This window comes from Melospiza melodia, chromosome 22 (assembly GCF_035770615.1).
Source record: "Melospiza melodia melodia isolate bMelMel2 chromosome 22, bMelMel2.pri, whole genome shotgun sequence".
Taxonomy (NCBI): domain Eukaryota; kingdom Metazoa; phylum Chordata; class Aves; order Passeriformes; family Passerellidae; genus Melospiza; species Melospiza melodia.
This window is the reverse complement of record NC_086215.1, coordinates 5,721,707-5,747,795: the sequence shown is the minus strand read 5'-3', so window position 1 is coordinate 5,747,795 and position 26,089 is coordinate 5,721,707. Positions and strand designations below refer to the sequence as shown.

At 50.5% G+C, this 26,089-nt stretch overlaps 1 protein-coding gene across 1 annotated transcript in view; it reads left to right on the top strand.

The window, feature by feature from the left end:
- ASTN2 (astrotactin 2) overlaps nt 1-26,089 on the top strand; it is a 361,347-nt gene that overhangs the window by 257,345 nt on the left and 77,913 nt on the right. Inside the window, exons 18-19 of the mRNA XM_063174845.1 lie at nt 14,209-14,342; nt 16,334-16,482. Coding sequence (XP_063030915.1) covers nt 14,209-14,342; nt 16,334-16,482 — 283 coding nt within the window. The remainder of the gene's footprint in view (nt 1-14,208; nt 14,343-16,333; nt 16,483-26,089) is intronic.

Genomic DNA, 26,089 nt, shown 5'->3' with positions numbered 1-26,089 from the left:
GAGATTGAAATGAAAGCAAGCTTTGAGATACTTTAGTTATTGAACAACAGGAAAACAATGGTGTGGCCGGCTGAAGGTGATCCCCTTTTGATGGAACAACACCCTCTGCTTGCAGACAGGCCCAAGGGTCAGAGCAGACCCTACAGCTTGGCAGAAGGGGCCCAAAGAGGAGTTTGTAGGGTTTAAAATGTAACACAGTATGGTAATGTAATGATTCTTATAGACTGTATGTAAATGCTATAGGATTTGTATCTTGTACTAGATTGGTTAGTGAGAATTAGAATATTCAACACAAAAAATATTTATGGTATTGGAACGGGAACCTCACTCTCTTACCCTTTTACACTCTTACCTTTTTTACTCCCTTATCCTCTCATCCTCTCTCCCCTCTCTTCTCTCATTCCTGCTCTGAGCTGTGTTTGGCAGCTCCCAGCAGGGCCCTGCACCCAGGCCCTTTGCAATAAACCCCAAGTTCCAGCCCTGGCTCCAGAGATCCCTCGTCTCCATCCATCCTGACTGCCCTACCCCCTGTCGCTCCTACATGGGATGGTGTCAGGGATGAAGCTGGCAGGTCCTGCTGCCCACAGCCCTCTCAGACCTGCATTTCCCTGCCTTCAATCGGTTCAAGGCAATGCCAAGGTCTCAGTCATTCCCAGTATCCATGATGGTGTGCAGGATGTGTCCTGTGGAGAGCTCTCAGGAGCCAAGCACCAGCTCAGTCCCTCACTCCTGGCTCCAAGGGCTAAGACATACCTGAGGGGTGGCCAAAGGCCTTCAGAGCTCCAGCCTGGCATTGCAAAGTACAGAGGGAGGGAAGAACCATCCCCTTGGGCCAGTTCCCACAGCCACAGGAGGTCCCTGCTACTCCAGAAGGGACCAGCCAGGCTGGAGATCACCGGTCCCTGGGGCTGGGCTCCTGCAAGAGCTTTAGTGTTAATCCTATGGAGACTGAGTTCCCACTTTCTCTGCTCACTGCCACTCCCACACCGCTGCACAGCCCTCTGACACCAATCTCAAGCCCACAAATGGCAGACCTGCCTAAAGTCACTTATTGGCACTGAGCCTGCACTTGATTAGGATGTCTCAAGTGAGCCAGCGTGCAGCAGATGTGGGTGGGCTGAAGAGGCTGCAGGTCAGGAAACAACCCTGGCACCTGGAGGTGTGAGCACCAGAAACAAATGCTTCATTCCCTTCCCACATCCATGGGGAGGAGTCCTGATGCTTCTCCTGGCACCCAAGTTTCTGGGTGCTGTCTCTGGGGAGTCACTCCTTGCCAGCCTCTTGATTTGATTTCTGCTTTCCCATCCGTTGTCAGAGCTCAGTGCATCCCTCTGGGTGCCCAGAGTTGCCAAGGGCCCTGCCAGGGATCCTGGCACAGAGCACCTGTGGGTTTGATTATGACCCGTGGAGCAAATTACCAGCTTTGTATGAGGACCTGAAAGTCACAAAAGTTTAAGTAGTGTAATAATGAAATTATCACTGGGTGAAAGAGTAGATTTTCTAGTTTTTTGGTATAGGAGTTTTGGAGACAAAATGGAGAGACTTGGGTGTGTCCAGTCTTTCTTCTTCTCTACCTCCATCTTCTGCTGTGATGGTGGCACTTTGAGATTGGTTTAGAATAAAAGTGCACTGTCTAACATAGGTGATAGGTGTTGGAAAGTAATTGTAAACATGTTATACGTAGTTTGTAGCATAAAGCGATAACATCGCCCCGAGGGCGGTCAGATTGCCTGGGACTGTCCTGCTGAGCAGACCTCAATTGGACAGGAGAAAAATTTTGTAGATAAGATATTATAAACAACTTTGAGACTGAAAACTGAAGAACTCCGATTCATTCTTCGAACGTGCGGGCCGAAACAGAGATTTCTCACATATCTCAGAGCTGCAATTAACAGCAGAACTCCCGAGAATCTGTCAGCCCTCTTGGTCCTTGCATGAAGCCATGCCTGACTTCCACAGTCAGTTTGCTTCTCTTTCTGGGTCTTTTCCTCAAGCTCTCTTTCTCCCACTGTTTCCTTCCTGCATTCTCTCCCCACCTCCTGCCTGCTCTTCCCACTGGGCAGTTCTTGTGCAAAGGTTGGCCTGCCCTGTCAGTGTGCCCAGGGCAGTGCTGGGATGAGGCACTGCAGGCACAGGGACAGCACTGGGACAGCTGGTTTACTTCAGGCAAGAGAGATGTGCTTCCCAGCAGAATCTGCCAGAAAACATTCTTTTAGGGATTCAATAGGTACATTAGCCAGCAAGGAGGGGATAACAGTGAGGAGCCCAGCAGGATCTGAAGGATTTCCATGGATCCTGCATCACCCTGTGCCTGGGTGGCAATGCCACCCTGCCTCTCTGAGCCTGGTTGCAAACTTCCCCCTTCTTCCTCCTCCTCATCTTCCTCCTCACCTGTCCCCCCAGTCCTGCCAACACTGCTGAGCTCACTTGGGGTGCCTCCTTGTCCTGAGGAGCTGCAGTCTGTTCCTTTCCTCCCTCCTTCCCTCCTTCCTTCCCTCCCTCCCCTGCTCCCCTGGCCCCATCAGCTGCAGCTGGAGCCCAGCCTGCATTGTGCTTTCTGCTGAGAAAACCAGCAAACAAACAAAGCCCCAGCCACAGCACGGACACCCCAGCACCATTCCCTGGGCTTGTGCTCCCTGCATCTCTCCTCCTCTTCCTCCTCCACCTGCTCGCCCAGAGGCGGAGGGGCGTGCCCTGGGAGCCTGTCCCTGTGTCAGGGTGCTGTGTGTGAGGCTCCCTCACCCCGGGGAGATGTGCTGGGCAGGGCTGGGATAAGAGTGACAGGGTAATGGCTCTGGGCTCTGCAGGGTGGAGGGGATGCTGGCAGAGCAGGCACTGAGGGAGCTGGCAGTGAGCAGCACATGCCAGGACAGGTCACTTTGTGCCATCTCAGTGCAAGGTGAGCAGAAGGTTGGATCATGCTGTTTTATCTTACCACCCCCTCCTTAGCTGGGTTTGGTTGTTTCAGCTGTAGGCTTCTCTTTAGAGAAGGCCCTCTCATCCCTTTCTCCCTGCAACCATCCCAGACCATTCCCATCCTTGCTCCAACAGGACACAATTGAGTGTTCTCTGCCTTCCCTGCCCCTATTTCTATTTCCTAGTCATTCCCATTCTCTTTGCATGAATCCCTCATGTTGCATCAGCTCCATCACTTTCCTCTTCTGGCTCACTTCTGATGTGCTGTCCTGCACCCTCCATCCCTTCACCCCAGCTTGTTTCTCCCCCTTCTCTCCACCAGCCTCTCTCCTGCAGGATTTTTATTCTCTCCCTCTCCTTTTCTTGCTGTCCTTGGCACCACAAGCAGGGACAAATCCTGGTTCTGAAGGCTGAAATCCAGCACTGCTGAGGAACTCGCTGCCAGCTCTGCACAAACCTTGGTTCTCTATGTGACCGTGTTCACAGGGGTCTCAGGGTGAGGGAAGAGATGAGGATCTGACTCCCTGTTTCAGAAGGCTTGATTTATTATTTTATTATATTAAAACGATACTAAAAGAATAGAAGAAAGGATTTCATCAGAAGGCTAGCTAAGAATAGAAAATGAATGATAACAAAGGCTTGTGACTGACTGAGACAATCTGGACAGCTGGACTGTGATTGGCCATTAATTAGCAACAACCACATGAGACCAATCACAGATGCACCTGTTGCATTCCACAGCAGCAGATAACCATTGTTTACATTTTGTTCCTGAGGCTTCTCAGCTTCTCAGGAGGAAAAATCCCAAGGAAAGGATTTTTCATAAAAGATGTCCGTGACATCTCCACACTGGAGGTTTTTCCAGGCAGCCTGGGCTGGGCAGAGCTGTAGCTTTCCTCTCTGGAAGAAGTGGAACTCATGGGGGCCATGTCCCTCTCCTGGAGAGGATGGTTTGGTGTGGGGTTGGTGCTGCCTCTGTGGAAAGCTGTCCCCATCCTCTTGTGGCACCATGAGCTCGAGCACGATGGATGCTCATGGAGGGCAGGGGCATCATCTCTCCCTCGTCTTCCCCTGTGAGCAGGGAGGGCTACCATGAAAGTGAAAGGGATTTAGTGGTGGGAAGGAGCTGCCACCACCATGGGGACATCAGCCTGTCAACCAAGACCCCAGTAGAGAGCCAGAACTGAGTTTAGACTGTGACCATGCTCTGCGCACTGAGAGGCTCCCACAGTGTGTGTCCCACCAGGAGCACCTCATGTATGAAATACCCATTTTCTGCACCAAACAGAGGCCAGAGGTGTCCCAGGCACTGCAGAGTGCTGTTCTCCTGTGCCATAAATAGGATTTTCACTTGGCTGGGCTGAACCAAGTCCACCATCTCCAATCCTGAGTGCTTCACTGCCTGCTTTTCTCCCTTCATGTAGATGGTTCCCAATCAATACAGTGGGTGCTGACCTTAGAGGAACTGCAGGCACATCCCAGCTCCTGTAATGCTAAAAAAAAAGAAATTGTAAACACTTTTTACATATGTGTCCACAAAGACAATGCTGTGCAGACAGATAACAAGGTCATTAACAAGGTGGATATTGACTTCTATAAACTTGGCTGAAAGTTTTCCTGTGTAAGCTGAGCAGCAAAGATGAAGCAAAACACAGGTAAAAGACATTTTGCCCTCTTCAGCATGTGCATTTTTTTAATAGGTTTGTCTTTTCATCTGCCTTAGTGCAGTGAGTTATGAACTTTTTAAAATTTACAGCTTCAGCCCTGTCCAAGGCCGTGTTCTCAGTTGCTGATGACCTTGCCAGACTCTCAAATGCTGGGGTTTCAGTTTCCATGCTGGGTGTCTTCTGTGGACTGATTTGTGGTATTTCTTTGTGTGCATGTTTGATTTCAGCTAAAACTGACCATTTCCAAGCAGGAGATGAGGTGAAAATATATCACTTTGCCCACGTGAAATGAGTTAAAAAACTCTTTATTTCCACGTCAGTGGGAATTGCTGTTTTCTTCTTGCTTTGAAGCAAAGGTCTGAAATGTAAAGAGCTCCAGGAGTTTTGCCTTTTGCCGTCCAGGGAGAATTTGTCCAGAGGAAATGTCCTCAAGGTAACTCTCAGGTCTGTGTGATCTGTGCTCCCAGCCCAGCTCCAGCACCACTCCTGCTCCCAGCAGTAGGTGAAGCAATCTCAGTATGAGGAAAAGCATCAGGCTCCTCTTTTCCTTCTTGTATTCAGTGAGAACTGTGGACTGAGATCCTGCTAGGAGTTTCTTTGTTTCCCCTTGTGGTTTAATAGGGTTGGTCAAAGAATTTGCACCATCACTGGTCACTGCAGCCTGGCTGGGGGCTGTGGCAGTGCTGGAGCTTGCCATGGTGAAGGAGATGTTTTTGGAGGTTCAAGCAGCTCTTGAAGGGCTTTGTCGGGTGTATTTTCTGCAGCTGTCACACTGGTGTGGCTGTGGGGGGCAGGTTTGACTGGAAGGACTCTTGCTGGAGCAGAGGCAGTGCTGGAGTCCCCCCTGCATCAGTCCCTGTCACCTGGTGAGATCCAGATTATCCAAGTATTCTACAGGACCATTGCTGTGGCAGCTCCAGGGCTCTGAGTGCTCACACTGGGACTTCCAGAGGTGTAAAGAGACAGAGACACTGTGACCTCAGCTGTCATCTCCCAAGAACTTCTCTGGAGCTCTGTGGCTCCTGCATCAGTTTTGATCGATGCCAACATCTCTTGTGCTCCCTTTGTGCTCTGCAGCAGTGCAGACACCACCCTGGTCCCTTCACATGAAGCTGGAGGAAATTCTCCACTGCAGGGCTGCAGAGGAAACCTCCACCATTACCAGCTCATCCAAGTATTTTGCAGGACCATTGCTGTCACAGCTCTCAGTCTGAGTGCTCACACTGGACTTCCAAAGGTATAAAGGGACAGAGAAGCTGTGACCTTGGCTGTCATCTCCCAGGAGCCCTTTGGATCCTGTATCAGTTTTGATCGATGCCAACACCTCTTGTGCTCCCTTTGTGCTCTGCAGCAGTGCAGACACCACCCTGGTCCCTTCACAAGAAGCTGGAGGAGATTCTCCACTGCAGGGCTGCAGAGGAAACCTCCACCAGTGTCAGTGGCTGGCCATGCCCAGCAGCAAAGAGCTTCTCTCTGTGGTGGGGCTGTCTGCTGGCAAAATGCTCTCAGCACCTCAGGGGCTGGATGGATGCTGTTCAGTGCCTGTGGTGGGAGAGAGAGAGAGGTGGTGACCCCGGGTGCTTTTATTTTGGGGAGCACCCTGGAGTCATACAGAAGAGCTGCTCCTCACCCCAGTTATAGTCCCCCCGGGTTATGGTGACTTTCCTCTTCCACCTTAAACATATTTCTGCCAGCCATAGGGTGGGCACCACCTTTCTTACTGCCCAGCACAGCCCTGGAGGGCACCCAGAGGCACAGACTGAGTGAGAGCACAGCTGTGCATGATCTGTAAACGTCCTTGTCCCTCACAGGCAGGCAGGGAACACCCTGCTTCCCCCAGTGTGACAGTATTCACAGGGCTCTCGGGTTGAGGGAAGAGACAAGGGTCTGACTCCATGTTTCAGAAGGTTTGATTTATTATTTTATGATATATATTACATTAGAACTATACTAAAAGAATAGAAGAAAGGATTTCATCAGAAGGCTGGCTAAGAACAGAATAATAAAGAAATGATAACAAAGGTTTCTGTCTCGGACTCTCTGCCTGATCCAGCTGACTGTGATTGGCCATTAATTAGAAACAGCCACATGAGACCAATCACAGATGCACCTGTTGCATTCCACAGCAGCAGATAACCATTGTTTACATTTTGTTCCTGAGGCCTCCCAGCTTCTCAGGAGGAAAAATCCTAAGGAAAAGATTTTCCATAAAAGATGTCTGTGACACCCCATCCCCTCCCAGGGCATCCTTGACAGGGATGCACATGAGCCACCGGGCAGCTGTGGCCAGTGGAGGGGAGAAAAGGCAAGGTATGTTGGGCTGTGTGACCCCTCCTGTTCATGGTTTGTTCATTTTTCCCCCAAAAAGCCCTGAAACAAGCTTCTGTGGAGCAGCTCAGCCAGCTGCAGAAACGCTTAGAGGGTGGTGTGGTGAGGGGGGTGTGGAGAAGGGAGGCAGGAGAGATCAATCTCACTCCTACTGGGAAATGGACTCAAACTCCTGCTGTGTGTATTTAAGGAGACAAATGGATGTGGAGCCTGGATTTTTAGGAGACCCCTAGGACCTTGCTTTAATTCGAAAATTGAGTAATCTCAGCATTTGCTGCAGCCACGGCCTCCTCACAGCACACATGGCCCAGCCCATGGTGTGGGGGCTTGCTGGGGGGCACATCCCTGTGCTGCTGGTCCCACTGGCCTCAGCAGGAGCCCAGAGCATGCCTGAGACCCTGGCAGGGCTATTGGAGACAGCTGGGGGTCACCAGCTCAGATGGCAAGTGAGGCTGGAGCAAAATTCCCCATTTTTTCTCCCCGCTCCTTGCCCGGGAGCCATCTCCTGCAGAGCAGAGCGTGGCCACTGCTGTCCCCACTGTCCCACCAGTGTCCCCAGGCTGGCAGGGTGTTTCTAGCCAGGGTCAAAGGTGTCCCCAAGGCCATGGGCTCAGTTTGACCCCAATCCAGCACCATGGCAGAGCCTCTGGAGGACACACAGCATCCCCAAAGCAGCCCCTGAATGCTTGGGGGGACAGAGCCAGGGATTTCTTCTTCCACTGCCAGAGCTGGCAGGGAGCCTGGGCCAAAGTGGAGACAGTTTTCTTGTGGTTGAGGTGAGTTTTTGGTTTGGTTCGGGGTGTGTTTCTTTTTATTTGTTGTTGCTTTGTTTGAATACCTGCTGACTGGCCCTTGTGCCTGTCCTCTGGCCCTGGAGCATCGTGCTGCAGCTCCAGCTCCTCTTTCCAGGGAAAGAATGGCAGCATTGTCCTGCCTGGCTCGGACTATAATGGGGAGCTTTGTGCCGAGGTGTGAGAGGAGAGTCAGCTCCCCAGGAGGGCTCAGTGCAGGCACAGGGCTCTGATTCCCCTCTGATTTCCCCTCTGGTTTCCCCTCTGATTTCCCCTCTGGTTTCCCCTCTGGTTTCCCTCTGGTTTCCCCTCTGGTTTCCCTCTGATTCCCCTCTGATTCCCCTCTGATTTCCCGGGTTTCACAGTGTCCTCTGCCTCTCCCAGGATCCTGTTATTCTGTAAATAACAGAAACCAGGATGCTGCCCACCCTGGGTCCCTCCCAGCACCCTGACCTTTCCAGCACACCACTGATGTCCCTTTCCAGGATGCTGGAGATGCTGCTCCCTGGGGAGAGGCAGCCTGGGGCAGGGAGGGTGTGAGCAACACAGGATGGGATCACCTGCCAACGACAAAACTTCATCCTTTGCTGTGAACCTAGAGGAGCAAAACTTCATCCTGCTTTACTGTTAACCTGGCCTTTTGGACACGAACTGCATGATCCTGGAAAGACTCTCTGGCCTGAGAAATCCTTGCCTTTCCCCACCTTTTTTTGTTTTTCTTACCCATTTCCAGAGATATCTAGACTAAGGAGTGCTATTTACCTCCTGTGAACAGCACTGAGCATTGCTGGAAGGGCATGGAAGGCTTTTCCTCCAGCCACCCTGCTGTTAAGAAAACTAATCCACAAACACCAGAGGTTGATGTCCATAAAGGAGACAGAGGAGTCCTTTCTGCCTTTATTCCAATAAAGGGAGAGGCCATGGGGCATTCCCTGGGATCTCTCCAATTTTTGGAGGATGCAGCCTCCTTTTTATCCCAATTTCCCAAACACATTTCCCTTCTCTCTTTCCCCATTAGCTGAGGTACTTGAGAGGTACAGACTGAAACACCTGATACCAAAGATTCCCCTCTAATGTATAACCCTCTCTTTAATTTTTAATTCTTATGTAATTTAGGGGTTTTTCTTCCCCATTGCTTATTTCATCTCTCAATGTCTATTTCATTTATCAGCAAACCTAAAGTTTATTTGTAAAAGCGAATATCTTTTTCCATTCATCAATCAGTGGAATCCTTCCCATTGATTCTTTTGTCCTAGTGCTGGTTTTATCTACCAGCAGACCCACAGCTTGTTTGGAAAGACAAATCTGCTATTCCTCACACTATCATCATGGTAACATCCTGTTCAGGCTGTGAAAGCTCTTCTGGAGCCTTCATCCTCCTCCTCCAGTGGCCCTGCCTGTGCCTGAGGGAAGGTGGTGGTGCTGTGCAGGCCTCATCTCCATCCTGCAAATAGCAAAGGACAGGATGTATCCATTTGCTGCAGTGTCCCTGGACATGGGATGGAGCCTGTCTGCTGGCATGGCTCAGCCTGCTTCCACACTTCCTTCTCTCCTTCTGCACTGAGAAGAACAAAAAAGCAAACAGAGATTGGGAAATTGGTGCAAAATCCAAAATGAACCTAAGTTCCAGCTTCCAGATCATCTTCTTTTATCTGCAGCCCATTTCTGTCCAGCCTACATGTTCACCTGTGGTTGTGGGTTTTTTTTGCTTTTTGTTTTTTTTTTTTTTGTTTGTTTGTTTTGTTTTGTTTGTTTTTTTGTTCAATATCTCCCTGTCTTTCCTTTTTAATTTTTCCAGAAACAGAGATGTGCATTCTAGACTCAGTAGCCAGATCTCCATGTCACTGTCAGCCATGGAGAAGACCAGATATTGAAAGACAAACACCCAACATGTGTCATTTCCAGCATCCCATCTGCAAACACCAGCCCTGTGCTGTGTGCTGAGTCCTGCAAATGCTGATCTGGAAGGTTCCTTCATGTCCTATCACTTTCCCCTCCTGGGATGTCAACAGCCAACGCACAGTTAGAAATAACTTAATGCTTCTCCCTCCATCAGCCAGGTCTAACAGAGGACAAAGGAAGTGTTCTTCTCCATTCTGTTACAGAGTGTCTCAGCTATAAAATGGGGCCAAATGGCCTCCCCCTGAGCACAAATAACAAGAGGAGAAAGATCCATATGCAATCGAGTGTAGGATGAATGTGCTTAGCTGATCGTTTGTTTCCCTAATATTTTTTTTATGAATAGGCTTAGCTTATGGTAAGATGGGACTTTATGGTCCTGTAAGTCTTGCTTGTGTCAAAACAAATGAACTAGCCATCCTAGGGGGGAACTATCAATCCAATAGATGTGTGTGCATGGGTGTGGGGAATCAGACCTATTATACCTTTAAGAGCAAATTAGATGCTGTTCCTATGATTCATAAAGCTATATATCTAATGGCATGACTCGTCATCTAGAAAATAAACGTTTCGAGCCAGTTTCTCATCTCATAAATTTCCCCTCTGGCACCGAAGGACATAAACTAAATGGGCTGACTCACAGGGAAACAATACAATTTGGATACTTTTAAATGAGAGATAAAATTGCCTTAGGGCACACGGGGGTGTTGGGGTCCCAGGGAGTGGCTGGCAAGCACAGGACAGTGCACTGGGGGTCACTGCCATTCCCAGGGGATCAGTCACTCCTGGGAAACCCTTCATGATCCCAGACCTTCTTGGGTCTGTGGAGACATGACTACCATGATGAGGCGTGCAAAATGGAAGTGGTCGTGTTTGGGATGGACTCGTGCAGGTGCTGTGTCCTGGCAGGGAGGAGAGCACTCACTGCATGCTCTGAGCATGGCAGGGAAGGACAGGAGATGTGGAGAGGAGGGGAAGGTGGTTCTCAGCCACAAGAGATCAGGAAGGTCCCTGTGCTTTCATTCACTGCTGAAGCTCTCCCAAAGCAGCAAAACCTCATCCTCCTTTGTTGTGACCCTGGAGCAGCAAAACTTCAGCCTTGTTTTGCAGCTTCCCATGGGATGGATCTCAGCACCTTCACTGCATCCCTGTCCATCACTCTTGGTCCTCCTGCGCCGCTGGGCTCCTTGGTTGGGTGGCAGCTGCCATTCCCTTCTTCTGTGTGATCTCACCCATTTCTGCTTGCCATCAATTTGCCCTTGCTGCTTCCCCACTCCTCAACACACGCTCCCCAGCACCAGTGGGAAAACTCCAGGAGCCACTGTCTCAGAATTCCACTGGAAAGCAAGAAAAGCCATAGAATCCCAGAATCACTGAGGTTGCAAAAGACCTCCAGTACTGAGTCCAACCTTTAACCAACCACCCCCTTGTCACACCACAGCACTAGTGCCTCATTCAGCTGTTTCTTGAGCACCTCCGGGGATGGGGACTCCACCACCTACCTGAGCAGCCCCTCCCAATGCCTCACCACCCTTTCAGTGAAGAAATTCTTCCTGATGCCCAACCCAAACCTCCTCCTGTCCCTGTTCCCTGGAGCACAGCCCGATCCCCCAGCTGTCCCCTCCTGGCAGGAGCTGTGCAGAGCCACAAGGGCCCCCCTGAGCCTCCTTTGCTCCAGGCTGAGCCCCTTCCCAGCTCCCTCAGCCTCTCCTGGGGCTCCAGACCCTTCCCTGGACACACTCCAGCCCCTCAATGTCTTTCTTGTCATGAGTGGCTGAGCCAGAACTGGACTCAGCACCCAAGGTGCAGCCTCACCTATTCGTAGCACAGAGGGACAAGGCAGGGACAAGCCCTGGGTGCCTGGCTCTTGTCCAGCACAGAGGGACAAGGCAGGGACAAGCCCTGGGTGCCTGGCTCTCCCAGCCTGGCCCTGGCATGAGTCAGGACAGAGGCAGGAGCCAGCAGGGGCAGCCCTGCTCCCAGTAACCTGGTTAGGGGGTGGAGGTGTGCCTGCCCTAATGAGCACAGCATCCGTCCCCTAACCTCGTTTGTGTGAAGGGTGACACAAGGCAGATGACAGCTGGGCACCTGAAGGATCTAATTAAAACCTCTGTGAGGCTGGGCAGGCAGAGCAAGGGGGATTGCTCATCCAGCTAGTGCTTAACAGCAGGAAAAAAAAGCAAAACAAGGAGTTGACTGCTGGATTTACTAAAGGGCATGGATGGGGTGGGTGGGGTTTCTTGCCTAAGTTGGGGATGTGCAGGGAGGAGCTGGGTTAGGGGGCAGGGAGGGGTGTGCAGAGTGACAGGGCTGGGGACAGTGCAGCACTGGCAGCAGTGTGACAGTGCAGTGTTGCAGACATCTTTTATGAAAAATCCTTTCTTTAGATTTTTCCTCCTGAGAAGCTGAGAAGCCTCAGGAACAAAATGTAAACAATGATTATCTGCTGCTGTGGAATGCAACAGGTGCATCTGGGATTGGTCTCGTGTGGTTGTTTGCAATTAATGGCCAGTCACAGTCAGCTGGCTCAGACTCTGTGTCCGAGACACAAGCCTTTGTTATCATTCTTTTCTATTCTTAGGCAGTCTTCTGATGAGAACCTTTTCTTCTACTCTTTTAATACAGTTTTAATGTAACATATATCATAAAATAATACATCAAACCTTCTGAAACATGGAGTCAGATCCTCATCTCTTCCCTCAACCTGAACACCATCACAGTGCAGCTCTTCCCAGGATCACCCACATCTGTCTTCACCTGCAGAGCCTGTCTGTGCACACAGGTTCCTCAGCACAGGGTATTTATCTTGCTTCCTAGGGAGAGCACATGCTTCCCCATCCATCTGCACGCACCCTTTGCTGTTCCTCTCCTGCACGGACCTGCTGCTCTCTCTCTGGTGTGTCTGCATCCATTTATCTGGGTGTCACATAAACTCCTCTCTTCATCCCTCTCTCCAATTACTTTGGATGCCCTTTCCAGCCTAGCACTTCAATTACTTTCTAAAGAACAGAGTAAAATAATGTCACCTTTTCTTTCTTTCACGTGTTCATTCCTTCCTAGTTTTTGTTTCTTTTTTCCCAGTTTTTTTTCCATCTGGAACAGTCCCATTTTGTAAATGCCTGGAAGCAGAGAATTTTGTAGACACAAGAGCCTTGAGGCCTCGTTAAAGGTGCTGGGGGTGTTTGGGGAGAGCAACAAAACCCTGGACAATGGCAGCCCTGACGTCAGGCTCTATTTATACCTCCTCCTTTCAGAAACCTCCCTGGGATGGAGCTTTTCCTAGAGTTTTCTGCTGAGTGCTGCTGCCTGAGCTGTTCCTGTGCTCCTCAAAGGGCACAGATTTATTTCTAGGCGTACCCTTGCAGCACAGGCTACATCAGCAAGGCCAGGCTTCTGCAGGCAGCTTCTCATGGAAGAGCAGTGTTGCCACAATGAGGCTGCTCCGTGTGGATGAGGATTCTGTGGAGGTGTTTCAGCTCCCAGATGTGCCTCTTGAAAGGTCAAAAGCTTTACAGAGCTTTGTTCTAGTGGCTGATGTTCTGATTATTCCAGATGGGTGTTGTGGCTTTGCAGGGTTGGATTGGATGTTGGCTTTGTGTGTGTGAAGGAGAGATGTTTTTGAAAGTGGAAGTTTAATTACAGGTGAAGGGTAGTGGGAGAAACCACCATAAATCCATGTGGTCCAAACTAGAGCAGGGTATGGAGTGAGGGATGCCCCATCCTGTGGGATGAGCACAGCAGGGACACTGAGGGGTGAGACCTGGAGGGCTTTGCCAATTCTGGCCACAGTTATCATTCCAGGGATTCATTGGTATTAATAGGAGCAGTCAGGGTGGCTCCTGAGGACATCCTGCAAGTATTTTCCAGGTTTTATTTTTTTCCTTGCAGCTAGTGCTGTTTTGCCTGCGAGTGTTCCTTAGACGAGTGAATAAAGCAGCAGTTTGCTTGCAGGAGGGCGCTTTGTGTGAATAACAAACCTGTGAGAAGGATGGAAGGGGTGTTGGTGGGAATTTGTTGGGCATTGCCTTATTCTCAGGGGGACAGAAACAGCTGGGCAGAAGGTCATGGGGAAGAGTGGAAGTGTTTCATTGCACACAGCAGCAGTGTGCAGGCACTTGTATGTGTTATGTTGTCAAAGATGGACTTATGCTTGTGCTTCTTCAGGAAGCTCAGTCCTTCCCCACAGGAGATCCCCATCCCCACTCCAAAAGCATTCAGGGATGAGCCAGCACCACTCAACACATGGGAGTTAAGCCCAGGGAGGTGAAGGGCCATGCAGAGAGGCTGTGGCAGTGCTGGGGAGGACACACTCCCCCAGCCCATCCTGTGTTTCCTGATCTCAGGGCTCTGTCCTTCCCCATGGGAGATCCCCATCCAAAAGCATTCAGGAATGAACCAGCATCACTCAACCCATGGGAGTTAAGCCCAGGGAGGTGAGGGGCCATGCCCAGGGCCATGCAGAGAGGCTGTGGTAGAGCTGGGGAGGACACACTCCCCAGCCCATCCCATGTTTCCTGATCCCAGGGCCCTGCACACTCCCCCCAAAGTCTGGCCAGATTTCACTGAGTCTTTAGCACACATGTTCACGCTTTTTGTTCTCACACCAGGCCTTCAAGGGAGCCCTGATGAGCTCATACTGGTGCTCTGGGAAAGGTGATGTTATCGAAGACTGGTGCAGGTGCGACCTCAACGCCTTCGATGAGAACGGACTCCCGAACTGCAGCCCTCTCCCTCCGCCTGTGTACGTATCCTGTGAGCCCTCCAGGGATCACCAGCCCCTTTCCCGTGGGTCACAGCTCCCCAGAACCACCCCATTTCCCAGGGGCTCACCTCCTTCTGCAGCCCTGGGGCTGGGGGCTGCACTCCAGCCCTCCTCACTGTGTGAGTGATGTCTTTAGGATATCCTGGCTCTGGCTGTGGCCCTGGAAGGTTTCCTTATAGATTTTCATCACCTGATTAGCAGGGCTTGTAGAATGGGATTTCAAATGCTGAAAGAAATGGAATTACAGTGCAATTCATTGTGGCTTGTCAGAGCAAGAGCAAATCAGGAGCAAACTGATGGCGAATTAGCTGAGAAAGCAGGAAGACTGGCTCCAGCGAGCCACAAGGAGCAGAACACCTTCTTAGTGAGCCAATATCCTCAGAGGGGATTCATTTCCCATCTGGAGTCCAGCAAACATACAGTGTGTTTGGAGCCAGACTCTCCATAGCCCTGTACTTGGTGTTGTCATCTGCCCCGGAGCAGAGGGAGTGGACGCCTCTGCATTAGCAGCCAGGAGCACAGAGCTCCTTCCTCTGCCTTCATCCCAGCCCACGTTGTTCCTGCTCTGGGCAGGAGCTCCTGCACAGCTGCCCTGCTCTGGCTCTCCCCCACGCCCCTCGCAGGTTTGCAGCTGGGTGAATTCACTCTGCTTCTCCCCCTCTCTCCCTCCCTCCCTCACCTTGGCCACGCAGACCTGACCCTTCCCTCCTGTGGACTCAGCCCTGCTGGGTTTCAAAACCTGGATCTTCTGTTTTGCTCCTGGTTCTTGCTTACCTTGCTGAAGTTCAGCAGCTCTCCCAGACAATGAAGGCCCTTTAGATGAGTTATTTGGGGTGGCATGAGCTTGCCTTCTCCAGGAGCAGGGGGAGGCTCCCAAGGGCACACATTGCAATGGGCTGGGCTCAACTAACTTCAGCTTTTTGATGTTCACCAGCCCCTATGACCTCTGTCCTTGGGGCTTTGTGGGCACACCCACATGTGTGAATATGGGCCTTTCTAGGGGTAGTGCTGCTTAGAGATGTGGATTGCTCCCCAGAAAGGGAGCTCATGTGTTAGGAAGGATGAAAGTTTGACAAGAAAGTCTCACAGATACAGACACTTAGCAGAAAGATTTTAAAATGTAGAGTCTGATGAAAGATGGAAGCAAGTTTTGATACAGAAGACAAAAATTGCTGAGCCAGTCTTACTGTATAACCAAGGAGGCAAAGGGTGTACTAGTTACAAGGAGTTTTTATGGCTTAGAGCAAAGGATAAACCCACCCCAAACAAGAAGATGTTTTACCAAGCAGAAAGAGAGCACAGGCAAACAAGGCAGCAAAGTTGCAAGTAGAAAAAGGTCTCAGAATTTTCCACTGCAAGAAAACTGAAAAACAGCTTCTAGCTTAAACTGTAATGCACTGACTTTTAGTGATTGGAGAGCAGTAACATGAATATGGTAATTACAGTAGTTATGATAGGCTATAGATAATAGTTAAGGTATAGATTGGTTCTGCTGTATGAAGATGCTCAGCAAAGCAAAGTCTCTAATGCATTGTAACCAAACCCAAAGGGTCTCCAGGCCTGCCTGCAGCTGGAGCTGACAGCTGTGGGCACAGCTCTGTCACCCACCACCCTGGGCTGCTGTAACCTCTTGGATACAATAAACGGCATTTTGTATACAATAAACTGCATTTTGGATACAATGAACTGCATGTTGAAGAGCAGCCTGGAGTCCCACATCTCTCATTTCAGCTCTTACAGTGGCGCCCAATGTGGGGCACCATTAGTAAGAGCCTGAATGAGGGATGTGGGTCTCCAGGCCTGCCTGCAGCTGGAGCTGACAGCTGTGGGCACAGCTCAGTCACCCACCACCCTGGACTGCTGTAACACCTTGGGTACAATAAACTGCATTTTGGAGAGCCCCTGGAGTCCTGCATCCCTCATTCAGGCTCTTACACTCGTGTCTTGTTTTCTGCCTGTCTCCCGCCCAGCCTGCGGCTCTCCCCCAGTGTGGAGCCCTCCAGCACCGTGGTGTCCCTGGAGTGGCTGGATGTGCAGCCTGCCATCGGGACCAAGGTGTCAGACTACGTCCTGCACCACAAGAAGGTGGATGAGTACACGGACACAGACCTTTACACAGGTGGGTGTGAGGGAGGGCAGCCTCCTCCTCGTGGTGCAGAGGGCTCCTGGTGATGCTTCCTGTGCCCTGCCTGGCTGGGAGCCGCTGCTTTGGTGGAGAACAGAGCCAAGGTGTTACAGGAGGTATCAAAGCCACTCCATTTAGGAGGGGTTTCTGGAATCTTCTGCAGACATGGTGATTTGAGGGGAAGGGGAATTACAAAAACCCAGTGAGGCAGAAGGAAATGATTTGCCCTTTTTTGGGCAGAGGAGCTGTGAGCTGGAGTTTCTAAGCGGGTGTTGATCTGGTCAGTCTGAAATGCCACAGGGTGATGGTTGTAGGGGGAAGGTCATCCCTCAACAACTCAAGGGCTTTGCTGGTCTGTTCCAGTGAATGACCAGTGACCCACCTTTGAAAGGGCATTTTCAGTTGTCTTGCACACCTATCAGAGGAACTCAAAACCTGCAATATTTAGGGAGATCACTTAAAGACCACAACATTTCTCCAGGAGAATCTGAAACTTCCGTGGGTTGGAGTTTAGTTCTCAGGCTTGTGCTCAGTGCTCTACACCATAAAAAGGCTTTGTCAGCAGCTCAATCCATGCTCCAGGAGCTGCTGGACAAGGCAGAGGGCTGTGAAGGATGGGACTTGATTTGAGTGAGTAAATGATGGATTTCAGAAAATTGGACTTGAGACCCTGAGTGATAGCAGTGCTGCCGGGAAAGCCAGGCAGAACCTACTGTTTTTTGCTTGAGGATTTTGGATTAAGTTTTTTAAAGAAGCTCACAAAAGTTCTCAGGGGCAGCTGGGCAGTTGATGAAAGCAGGAATTTACCTGGGACAGGGCTGGTGTTGGAGTGCAGAGCCTCACAGTCCACATGCAGACTCACACGGGCTCCCAGGGCACCCTGGCAAGATGTTTAGCTGTGTTTCCCTGCGGGGAAGACAGGCTCAGGAAGAGCATTTAGACCTCACAGCCACAAGGAAATTTCCACCCTCCCTGGTCACCTCAAGCCCATCTATTCTGCAGCATAGAAGCCACCATATCCAAAAATCATATGCTACAAGAGCTGGCCTGTCTCTGCTGGAGAGAGCCACATCTCCACCTCCTGGGGGGTTCAGCTGTTTGTGAAGACCCCTGAAAGAATGAGGAGGGGTCTCCACAAGCAGGAGACCTGCAGGAGGTCCCTGGCTCATACATCAATCCCATCCCTTGGGATCTTTCTCCTGCATCCTGCCAGCATCCCCTCCCAGAGCTGCCCGCTGTGGCCACGGACTCTGGGTTATGTCTCTGGTTTCATGGCATGGAAGAAGGTTTGTTCTTTGTCTTGGAGGGGCACCTTGCAGTAACGGAGAAAGAAAACAAGCCACCAAAGGAGGGGCTTTGTTTTGGATGGGGATTCCAGATTGCTCACACATCAGTCAGGTGAGGCCAGACCAGGGGAACATGGGGTTTCTCCTTTGAAGTGGCTGGATCTCTGCCTGGCAGCCAGAGTAGGAAATGCAGATTATTATTATTATTTTCCTTTTATGACTGCCATGTGTTTGACAGGCAATTGAATTCATTGTGGGGAGCTTCCCTCCCTTTGCCTGCTCTGGGGGACTGTTTGGGACAGAATGACCCTATTAACAATTAAAGAGAAAAGCCAATCCAAAATCTCTCTCTTTTTTTTTTTTTTTTCTGTGTTGTTTATAACCAAAGAACATTCCTGCCTTCATTCCTTTCTTACCCTTCAGGCCTCCAATGCCAGATGACTTGATGCCTTTAAATACCTTGTGTAGGTTTGCAGAGGTGCTGACTGCTACAGCTCTCTACAGCCAAAAATCTTGTCCTGAACATCCCCTGAACACCATCACCCACTCATCCTGCTGCATCACAGCTTCTCCCCTCTAAGCAGCATCCACAAAAACAATAACTCATCCTCAGAGGGGGAATCTTTGGGAGGGGAGTGTGGGATATGAAATTTAGATGGCTTTTGGAGTGTGGGATATGAAATTTGGGTAGGTTTTTGATGCATATGGGCAGATCTTCCTTCCCCATCACTCTCCCAGCAGCTGGCAGGGAGGAGAAGGTTGTTCCCATTGCTGGGAGAAACATCACAGGTATTTGCAGAGGGGGCCAACTCTGGGCTGGGAGGATCTGGCAAGGATCTTGTAGGGCACTTGAGGATGCTGTCACTCATCCCTTGGAACTCTTCAGTTTAAATGAGTGGGTTATTTGTACTTGGGCAGTGGTTTTGCTTGCATTATTCCAGTTGTAGACATTTCTTATTGTGATTCCTGGTACTGACAGGGGCTAGAGCTCTGCCAACCTGTTGTTCATCCCCATGGCAAACTAGGTGGTACCTGGTCCCAGCCTCACCTTCCTCCTGCCTTTTAAAATCCTCCAGTCTCTCACCCTTGCAAAACTCCTTGGCCTCCTCCTCGTTCTGCAACTGGAAGATGTAACCATTCCCTTGAGCCAGAAAGCATTTGCTCCTCTTCCTCTTGGAGCAGAGTCAGGAGGGAGTTTTGAGACTGGTCTGATGTGCGTCCCCTCTGCTCCCTGCTGGGCTCCACGTGAGGCAGGGATGGACAGGGAGCCTGCGTGCCTCGGGTGCCCTCAGCTGCATGAGGGTTTTTAGGAGGCTTAGAAAAACACAGCCCTTGGCCCATCTGAGGCAGAGAGGAGGTGAACTTGTGTGTGAAACAAACCACGCTTTCAACACCAGCGCGCTCGGGAGCCAGCCGGGGAGGCGGGGAGCAATTACAGCCCAAACTGTTTATTAAAACTTGGGGAAATTACTCATAACTCCATGTGTGCCACGGCTTTGTAGTTGAGTGATGCTCTTTGTTTGAACGTGGGGCTCTCGGAGAGGGCGTGAGGCACACATGTGTGTGTGTGTCTGTGTGTGTCTGTGTGTCTGTGTGTGTGTGCAGCCAGCCCGCCAGCGCATTATGTCATGGACCAAGCAGGCGCTGCACTTGAGAGAGGGAGAGGGAGAAATGTGTTTTACAGGGTGAGGTACAAACTGAAATGGCTGTGAACATCTGGAACTGATATTAGGCTTGGAAAATGTTTTCTGTCACTCCAACACTCCTCTGGAGGAAGGTTTGTGAAGTTAAGAAGCTCCAAAGGGGATGAGGGGGAGGGATGAGGGGATAACATGGCTGTGATGCCAAGTGCTTTTCATGTCTCCATTCTCTAAGCTGGGCTGTGTCCTTGCATCTGCCAGACTTGGCACCTGGGCTGTCACCACTTCTCCTTGTTGTGGCCCTGGACCAGCTGAGCCCCCCTTACCTGAGAGTGCAGCATCTTCCAGCCTGTCCTGGAAGACAGAAGGATCCTTGCCCTGGTTTTAGGGTTGGGAGCTGGGGAGCTAAGCTGGGAGGCCGTATCTGAAAGCTGAAGGGTGAAATCCTCAAGAGGGAACAGGCAGACCTATGCCTGGTTTAACACCACCTGGACTTTCTCTGGTGCCCACCTGGGAGGTCAGACCCACCTGCATTTGGGGAGGCTGCTGTGAGTTTGTGTAATGCAAGGTTTAGAAGTAAAAAAGCGCTTTGGATGTGTTTTTAGAACATTTTGGGGGATGTCTGGGGGAGGAGGAAGGGCTGGACTTGGCTGTGTGATGGATTGGGGTTTGTGGGTTGGGCTGTGTTGCTGCTGTGATGTTCTCAGTCCCTTTCTCAAAGTTCTCTCCCTGGTGCAGTTTTCTTCCCCTTGTGCCCACATCTCTGATGCTGCTGGGTCTCTGAACCCATCTCTGGGGATTTGGAGGAGCTGCCATGTGCCTGCACAGGGCATGATGGGGAGGCTGGGGAAGGGGTGGTTTGAGGGTATCTCAAAGAACTTTGCTGGTGATAAGTCAGACCTTGCACACTCTGACATAGGAATGGATTCCCCCTTTAGTCTGCAAATGGAGGAGACAAAACAAGACAAGGAGATAAAATTCCTTCCCTGAGGTCACAAGAGCCATGAATTAATCTCAGCATGGGGCAGAGACAGGTGCAGGTCCTGGATCCCCCAGCTCTGTGCCCTGTCCTGTGGTCACTCCTCCATGGACCCTCAGGCTCTGAGCCACTCTGCATCCCCCAGTCTTTCACCACCACTGGGGTGAGCAGCCCTGGGTGTGAGCACAGCACAGGCAAGAGCTGTGTCCTTGAGCATGAATCTTCCTGCCTGTGCTTCAGTATCAAAGTGGGTTCAGCTGGGGAGATGCAGAGGAACAAACATCACCTGCTGTCCCCGTGGCTGAGGGTGAAAGCGAGTGTGAATGAGGTGTTGTCCCAATGCACTGCTGGCTCTGTGCTGCTGATGGCAAATCACAGAAGGATTAGGAGGCTCTGCCCCTCTCCCAGCATTTCATCTTCTGTCCTGTTCTGTGCTGGCTCCCACTCTGTGGTTTTGCTCCTTTCCTGTGGTACTTTGTGACCGTGTTCACAGGGGTCTGAGGATGAGGGAGGAGACGAGGATCTGACTCCATGTTTCAGAAGGCTGATTTATTATTTTATTATATATATTACATTAAAACTATACTAAAAGAATAGAAGAAAGGATTTCATCAGACGGCTAGCTAAGAAAAGAATGATAACAAAGGTTTGTGGCTCAGACAGAATCTGAGCCAGCTGACTGTGGTTGGCCATTAATTAGAAACAACCACATGAGACCAATCACAGATGCACCTGTTGCATTTCACAGCAGCAGATAATCAATGTTTACATTTTGTCCCTGAGGCCTCTCAGTTTCTCAAGAGAAAAAAAAAATCCTAAAAAAAAGATTTTTCATAAAAGATGTCTGTGACGGTACTTCACAGCTCAGTGTGTGCTGACAGCTGAATTGGGATAGCTGGGGATCTTGTGGGGTTTTGGCTGAGCAAAGCATACAAAAAACAGGTAAACAGCTCACCTGCTTCTGGTTTGGGATGCCATGTCCAGGCAGGACAGGTGAGGTCTCAGCAGAGACCCCCAGGATTTAACTCTGAGGATGTCAAGGGATCCTGGCTGCTCTTTTTGCCAGGGCAGTGACCACGTTCATAAGAAGTAACCCTCACCCAGAACAGCTTGTAGCCCTCAAAGGAAGGAGAACAGGAACACAGCCTGCTGAGTGTGAGCTTGTTGGAGACCTCAGAGCATGAGAATGCAGAGTCTGGCTGCTGGCTCAGAGCCTTCTGCTCTTCTGGGACCCTGGAGACACAGGAGTGTGGTGTGGAGCAGAACCAGCAGGTAACCTGGGAGGGTGTCTGGACACCAGACAGGGCAGGAAGATGTGCAGGAGTGGAGAGAATGGCTCTATAAACCTGTGCACATCACCATGCTGGCATCACAGACTGCTCTGCAGAGGAGCCTGTGCTCAGCATCATGCCTATAAAAGAAAGAGGTCAGCTAAGAAGGCTGAGTGTTTTGTACACTTGCAAGTCGTGCTCTGAACTGAGGCTCGGGAGTGTCTTATTTATAAATAACTTCACAGTTGTGACATGTCTGGATGGCTGGGGATGTATGGATATAGCTATGGCAACCAGCTCTTCCAGACACCCTCTTGTGTGCAAGCTGTGCTGCTACTGCTCCTCAAACCCTGGGCTAGGAGAGCAGAAAAGGCTGTCTGGCCAGAGCAAACGCTGTTCCTGTCAGAAAGGAGTCAGTGCAATCTCCATGCAACCACGTTGCACTCCCATTATGAGCCTCACAGTCATCTCTAAGAGTGCTGACTGACAAACTGGGCAGCACAAAGAGCAGCAGGAGGAGCTGACACTGCCCTTAGGAAGCTGTAGGAGCTTGAGATCCAAACACATGAGCATGGCCCCTGCCTCTTCTGCAGCTAACACATAGGTAAAGATGTTTTCAGCACCCAGAGTGCCCTTCTTGAGTGCTGAATCCATTTCACTTGTGAGCAGAGGGAGAGATGATTCAAAAAGAAGCCTTTGAAGTGAAGGTCAGGTTTTTGGAAGCTGCTTCCTGGGATGTGTTGTGTAATAGAAACAAGCAAGTGCTTAATTCTGGCCATTACCCTCGCTGTGAAGCTCAGATTTCTCTCTCCCTGGGACAGCTATAGTTATTTCCACCTACCAGTGTCATTTTTGTATCCTGGAAAGCAGAAGGGAGGTGGAGGGTTCTCAACTCTCAATTAGGGTTGAGTCAGTTGCTGAAAAATTTCATTAATTCACATTTCCATATGGTTGTTCCAGGGCTTTTTTTATTTTTATCTGCCCAGACACCTTTTGGCCAGAACTGGGCATTATCTTTGCTTTCTCCCAAATCACTTTATAGGTGGAGACCTGGGACCGTCTGCCCTTTTCCTGCTGTCTGCAGAGGATGGAGCAGCCTGGCTGGTGCCACGAGTGTGTCATGCACTTCAGGAGCAAACCTGTGTTTGCCAAGGGCTTTGTGCTGTCTGCTCAGAGCTGCCTCTCCCTCAAGGACAGCTGTAGATGCTGCCTTCGAGCTGAGAAGCCTCTGAACTTCTTACATGGCAGTTAATGAGGCCAGCCCGTGGAGGTTTTTTTTTTACTAGTCTGTAATTTTATCCTCTAGGATTAAGTTTCTCCTGATCTGGAAAAGTCAAGGCCACAAATCCATCTTGTCAGAAAGCATCAAAAGCCAAGGCTGCTAACACAGCCAGACGGATAACAGCATGTGAGTGCAGAGCAGTGGAACTTTTTTCATAGGAGCCTTTATTGACTAGACAGGCTTTTTTAATCAATAAACTGTGGCTGGAATTTGGAGGGAAGCTCAGTCTGTGTTTGCAAAGCTGGTGCTTGGCAATGCAGCCCTGAGCTATGTGGAAAATACAGGCTCTGGGGCATCTGTGGATGCAACACAAGGTACTCAGGCAGGAAACTTGGGCATTCTCACTGAGCAGAGAATCTGGGTCTTCCCTTTGGATGGGCTCTCAGTGACGCCCAAACTAAGGTTCTTTGCCAGGGTAGGATCTTCCTGGAAATCTTGCATATTGCTCTCATTCTAGCCAGAGCCTGGGATGACGTCCTGAATGGGATGGGGAGTCTGCTTTCCAGTGCTCTGGCTGCAGTGAGGTTTCCCATGCATTCAGTGCTGTCAGGTGGCTGAAACGCAATCCAAAAAGTTAGGCAGGGTCCCTCCACGCTTCTCTGGAAGGAAATAAGGATAGAAAAGAGATCCAAAGAGGCACAAAGAGTGCCTTGGGACACCCCATTCTGCTTGAAACCCCTCAGCCCCAGCACAGGAGGTGCTCTGGGGATGTTGTGTTGTCCTGTGCTGTGATTGTGTTTGGTTCTGTCCTGCCAGCATTGACTCTGCTCTAACCTTCACCATTCTTCAGGCACATCCCTGTTCAATGGCACATTGAACACACACCAGCCCTTCCCCTCTGCCAGCCTGGCTGGGCACACTGTGTGTCCTCTGCTCCCCAAATTGATGGGGCCTCCTCTTGCTGGCCAGTGGCTCTGGATGGGGTCTGTCATCTATTCCCTGTGTTGTTCCAGTGTGAGGGAAGTTCACTAAAAATGGAGAGGGATTAAACCTGAGTCAGGGGATTTACCAATTAAAATATCTGCTCCTCCTGCAGGTTTCATATGATACAAGAGAGACCCTCCCCACCTCCCCTGTGACCCCTTCCCAGTTTGTTCAGCTTGCCAGGGATTGAGATCTGGCTCTTAGAAGTAGGGGGACAGCTGGGTCTAGGTTACATTTTGTGCTGTTTAGATAGGATAAACCTTTCCTCCCTGTAATTGGGTGATTGGGCTTGTGAGGTTTCCCAGATATTAATCTGGAGACCCTGGAGGGGGTCAGATTAGGTTATGGAGACATAATAGGAAATTCTGCTCTGGCTAGTTTGGGTTATGGGGGATAGGGTGGATACTCTGCAGCATTCCCCTGCTGGGTTCCCTCTAATGGGCCCTGCATGGTGGGGTCAAGGAACAATCTTATCTCAGCATCAGGTTGGCTTGGGCTTTGCTGGGAGCCACTCTCTGTGAACTCTTCCCACCCCTGTAATCCTGCTCTTCCAGAGCACAGGACCATGACCTCTCCTTTGGAGAAGGGAGGGGTGGTGGTGCTGACCTGCTGGGGCTGGGGCTCATTCACAGGGGAGAGGGGGTCTGTTTTCAAATGGGCTTTGTGTCCCCAGCATCCTTGGGATATCTTTGTGCTCTGAAGTGCTGTTGTTTGGACCAGGTAAAAATATTCCTCATTGCTGCCCCATGTAGTGCCAGTAGTGGGGAAGGGATTGATGCAGAGGGGATCCTTTAGTGAGCATTTAAGTGCATGTGCCCCTCTGTCCCATGTGAGAGATGTATTTGAGGAAGGGTGTATGTTGATCTAGTCAGAGCCAGTGGCATGAGCTTGTCCCTGTGGCCAAATAAGTGTTTTGGAGCTGTACTGGTGAGGAACCCTGCACTGGTTCCTCACCAATAAGCACTGAAGAAGCATCCCAAGGTGTCCTAGGGAAGGGATACCCACCACATTTGTGCTGTGTTGTTTCTGTGGGTTAAATCCCCCTCCTGTTCTTGCTGTGTTCTCCTCCTGTGTTTGGGAGCAGGGCACAAGTTCTGCAGAGACAAGGCTGACTCCAGGCACCAGTCTGCAACACTCCTTCCAGCCCTCATTTCTTTTTATTAGCAGTGAGATGACAGATAGGGGATGGTCATTAATTTAATAAAGGATGTTTCTGATCACGACTGCAGAAGCAAGATCCTGAGGTTTTCCATGGTGGTCTGATGACTCACCCTGATGAAACAGGGTGAGGCTGGGATGGGAAATACCTCACTGGAGCTTGGAGAATGGCAATGACTCTTCCCACAGAGCAGCCAGGCTTCTAGATCTACAAGGATGGCAGTCATGCTGCCATCCTTGGCTGGGCTGTCCTAACACTTTCCCAGTATGATGATTCCCCGCACTGGGAAGAGCTGGATTTCAGCTCCAGAGATACCCAGTGCAGCTGGGTGAGGCTCACCTCCTGTTTCCCTGGTGCCCTGAACAGCTGCCTGGGGTGATGGTGGAGTCAGGGAATGTTGAGGTGTTAACAGGCATTATTTTCTCCCCATTCCCCACCAGCCCCTTTGTGGCACACTCAGGAGGGCAGTGCAGGCTGGGCTGTGAGAGGAGAGCTTGTACAGTGCAACAGATAATACCTGGCTTTCCTTTATCCTGTTCTGTCATCTGTGGAAGTCCATAAATCTCACCAACTCCATTGTTCAGATTAGGGAATTGGAGCCAAAAAATCATGTGTGGACTCTAAATCCAGAAGAGCAAGGGCTCACAATTCATGTACAATTAACAGTTACTGTGCTGGCTGCCCTCAAGCCCCAGAAGTTCAACTCTTTGGCTGCAGGTTTTTTCAGATCTCAGTTGACAGTTCCTGTAGAAAGCCTTGGAGTTCTGGTAGATGGAGAGTGTCAAACACAGGTGGATGTGTCCATCCTGCTGGGACACAGTGAGCAGGAGCGATTGCTACCCCCAGCACCAAGGAAACCACCCTGTCTGCCCCACTTTGATGCTGAGCTTTCATGAACAGGACGTGGCCACCCCATCTGCCTGCCCTGGGGAGTGCCAGACCCTCTGGGGACCAAGTGCAGTGGCTGCAGGGATTGTTCCTCCTCAGCATCCTCACTTGGCTGTGGAAAGACCCCTGTTGGATACCCTCAGAGGGTGGGATGGTGTCTGTAAGCACAGTC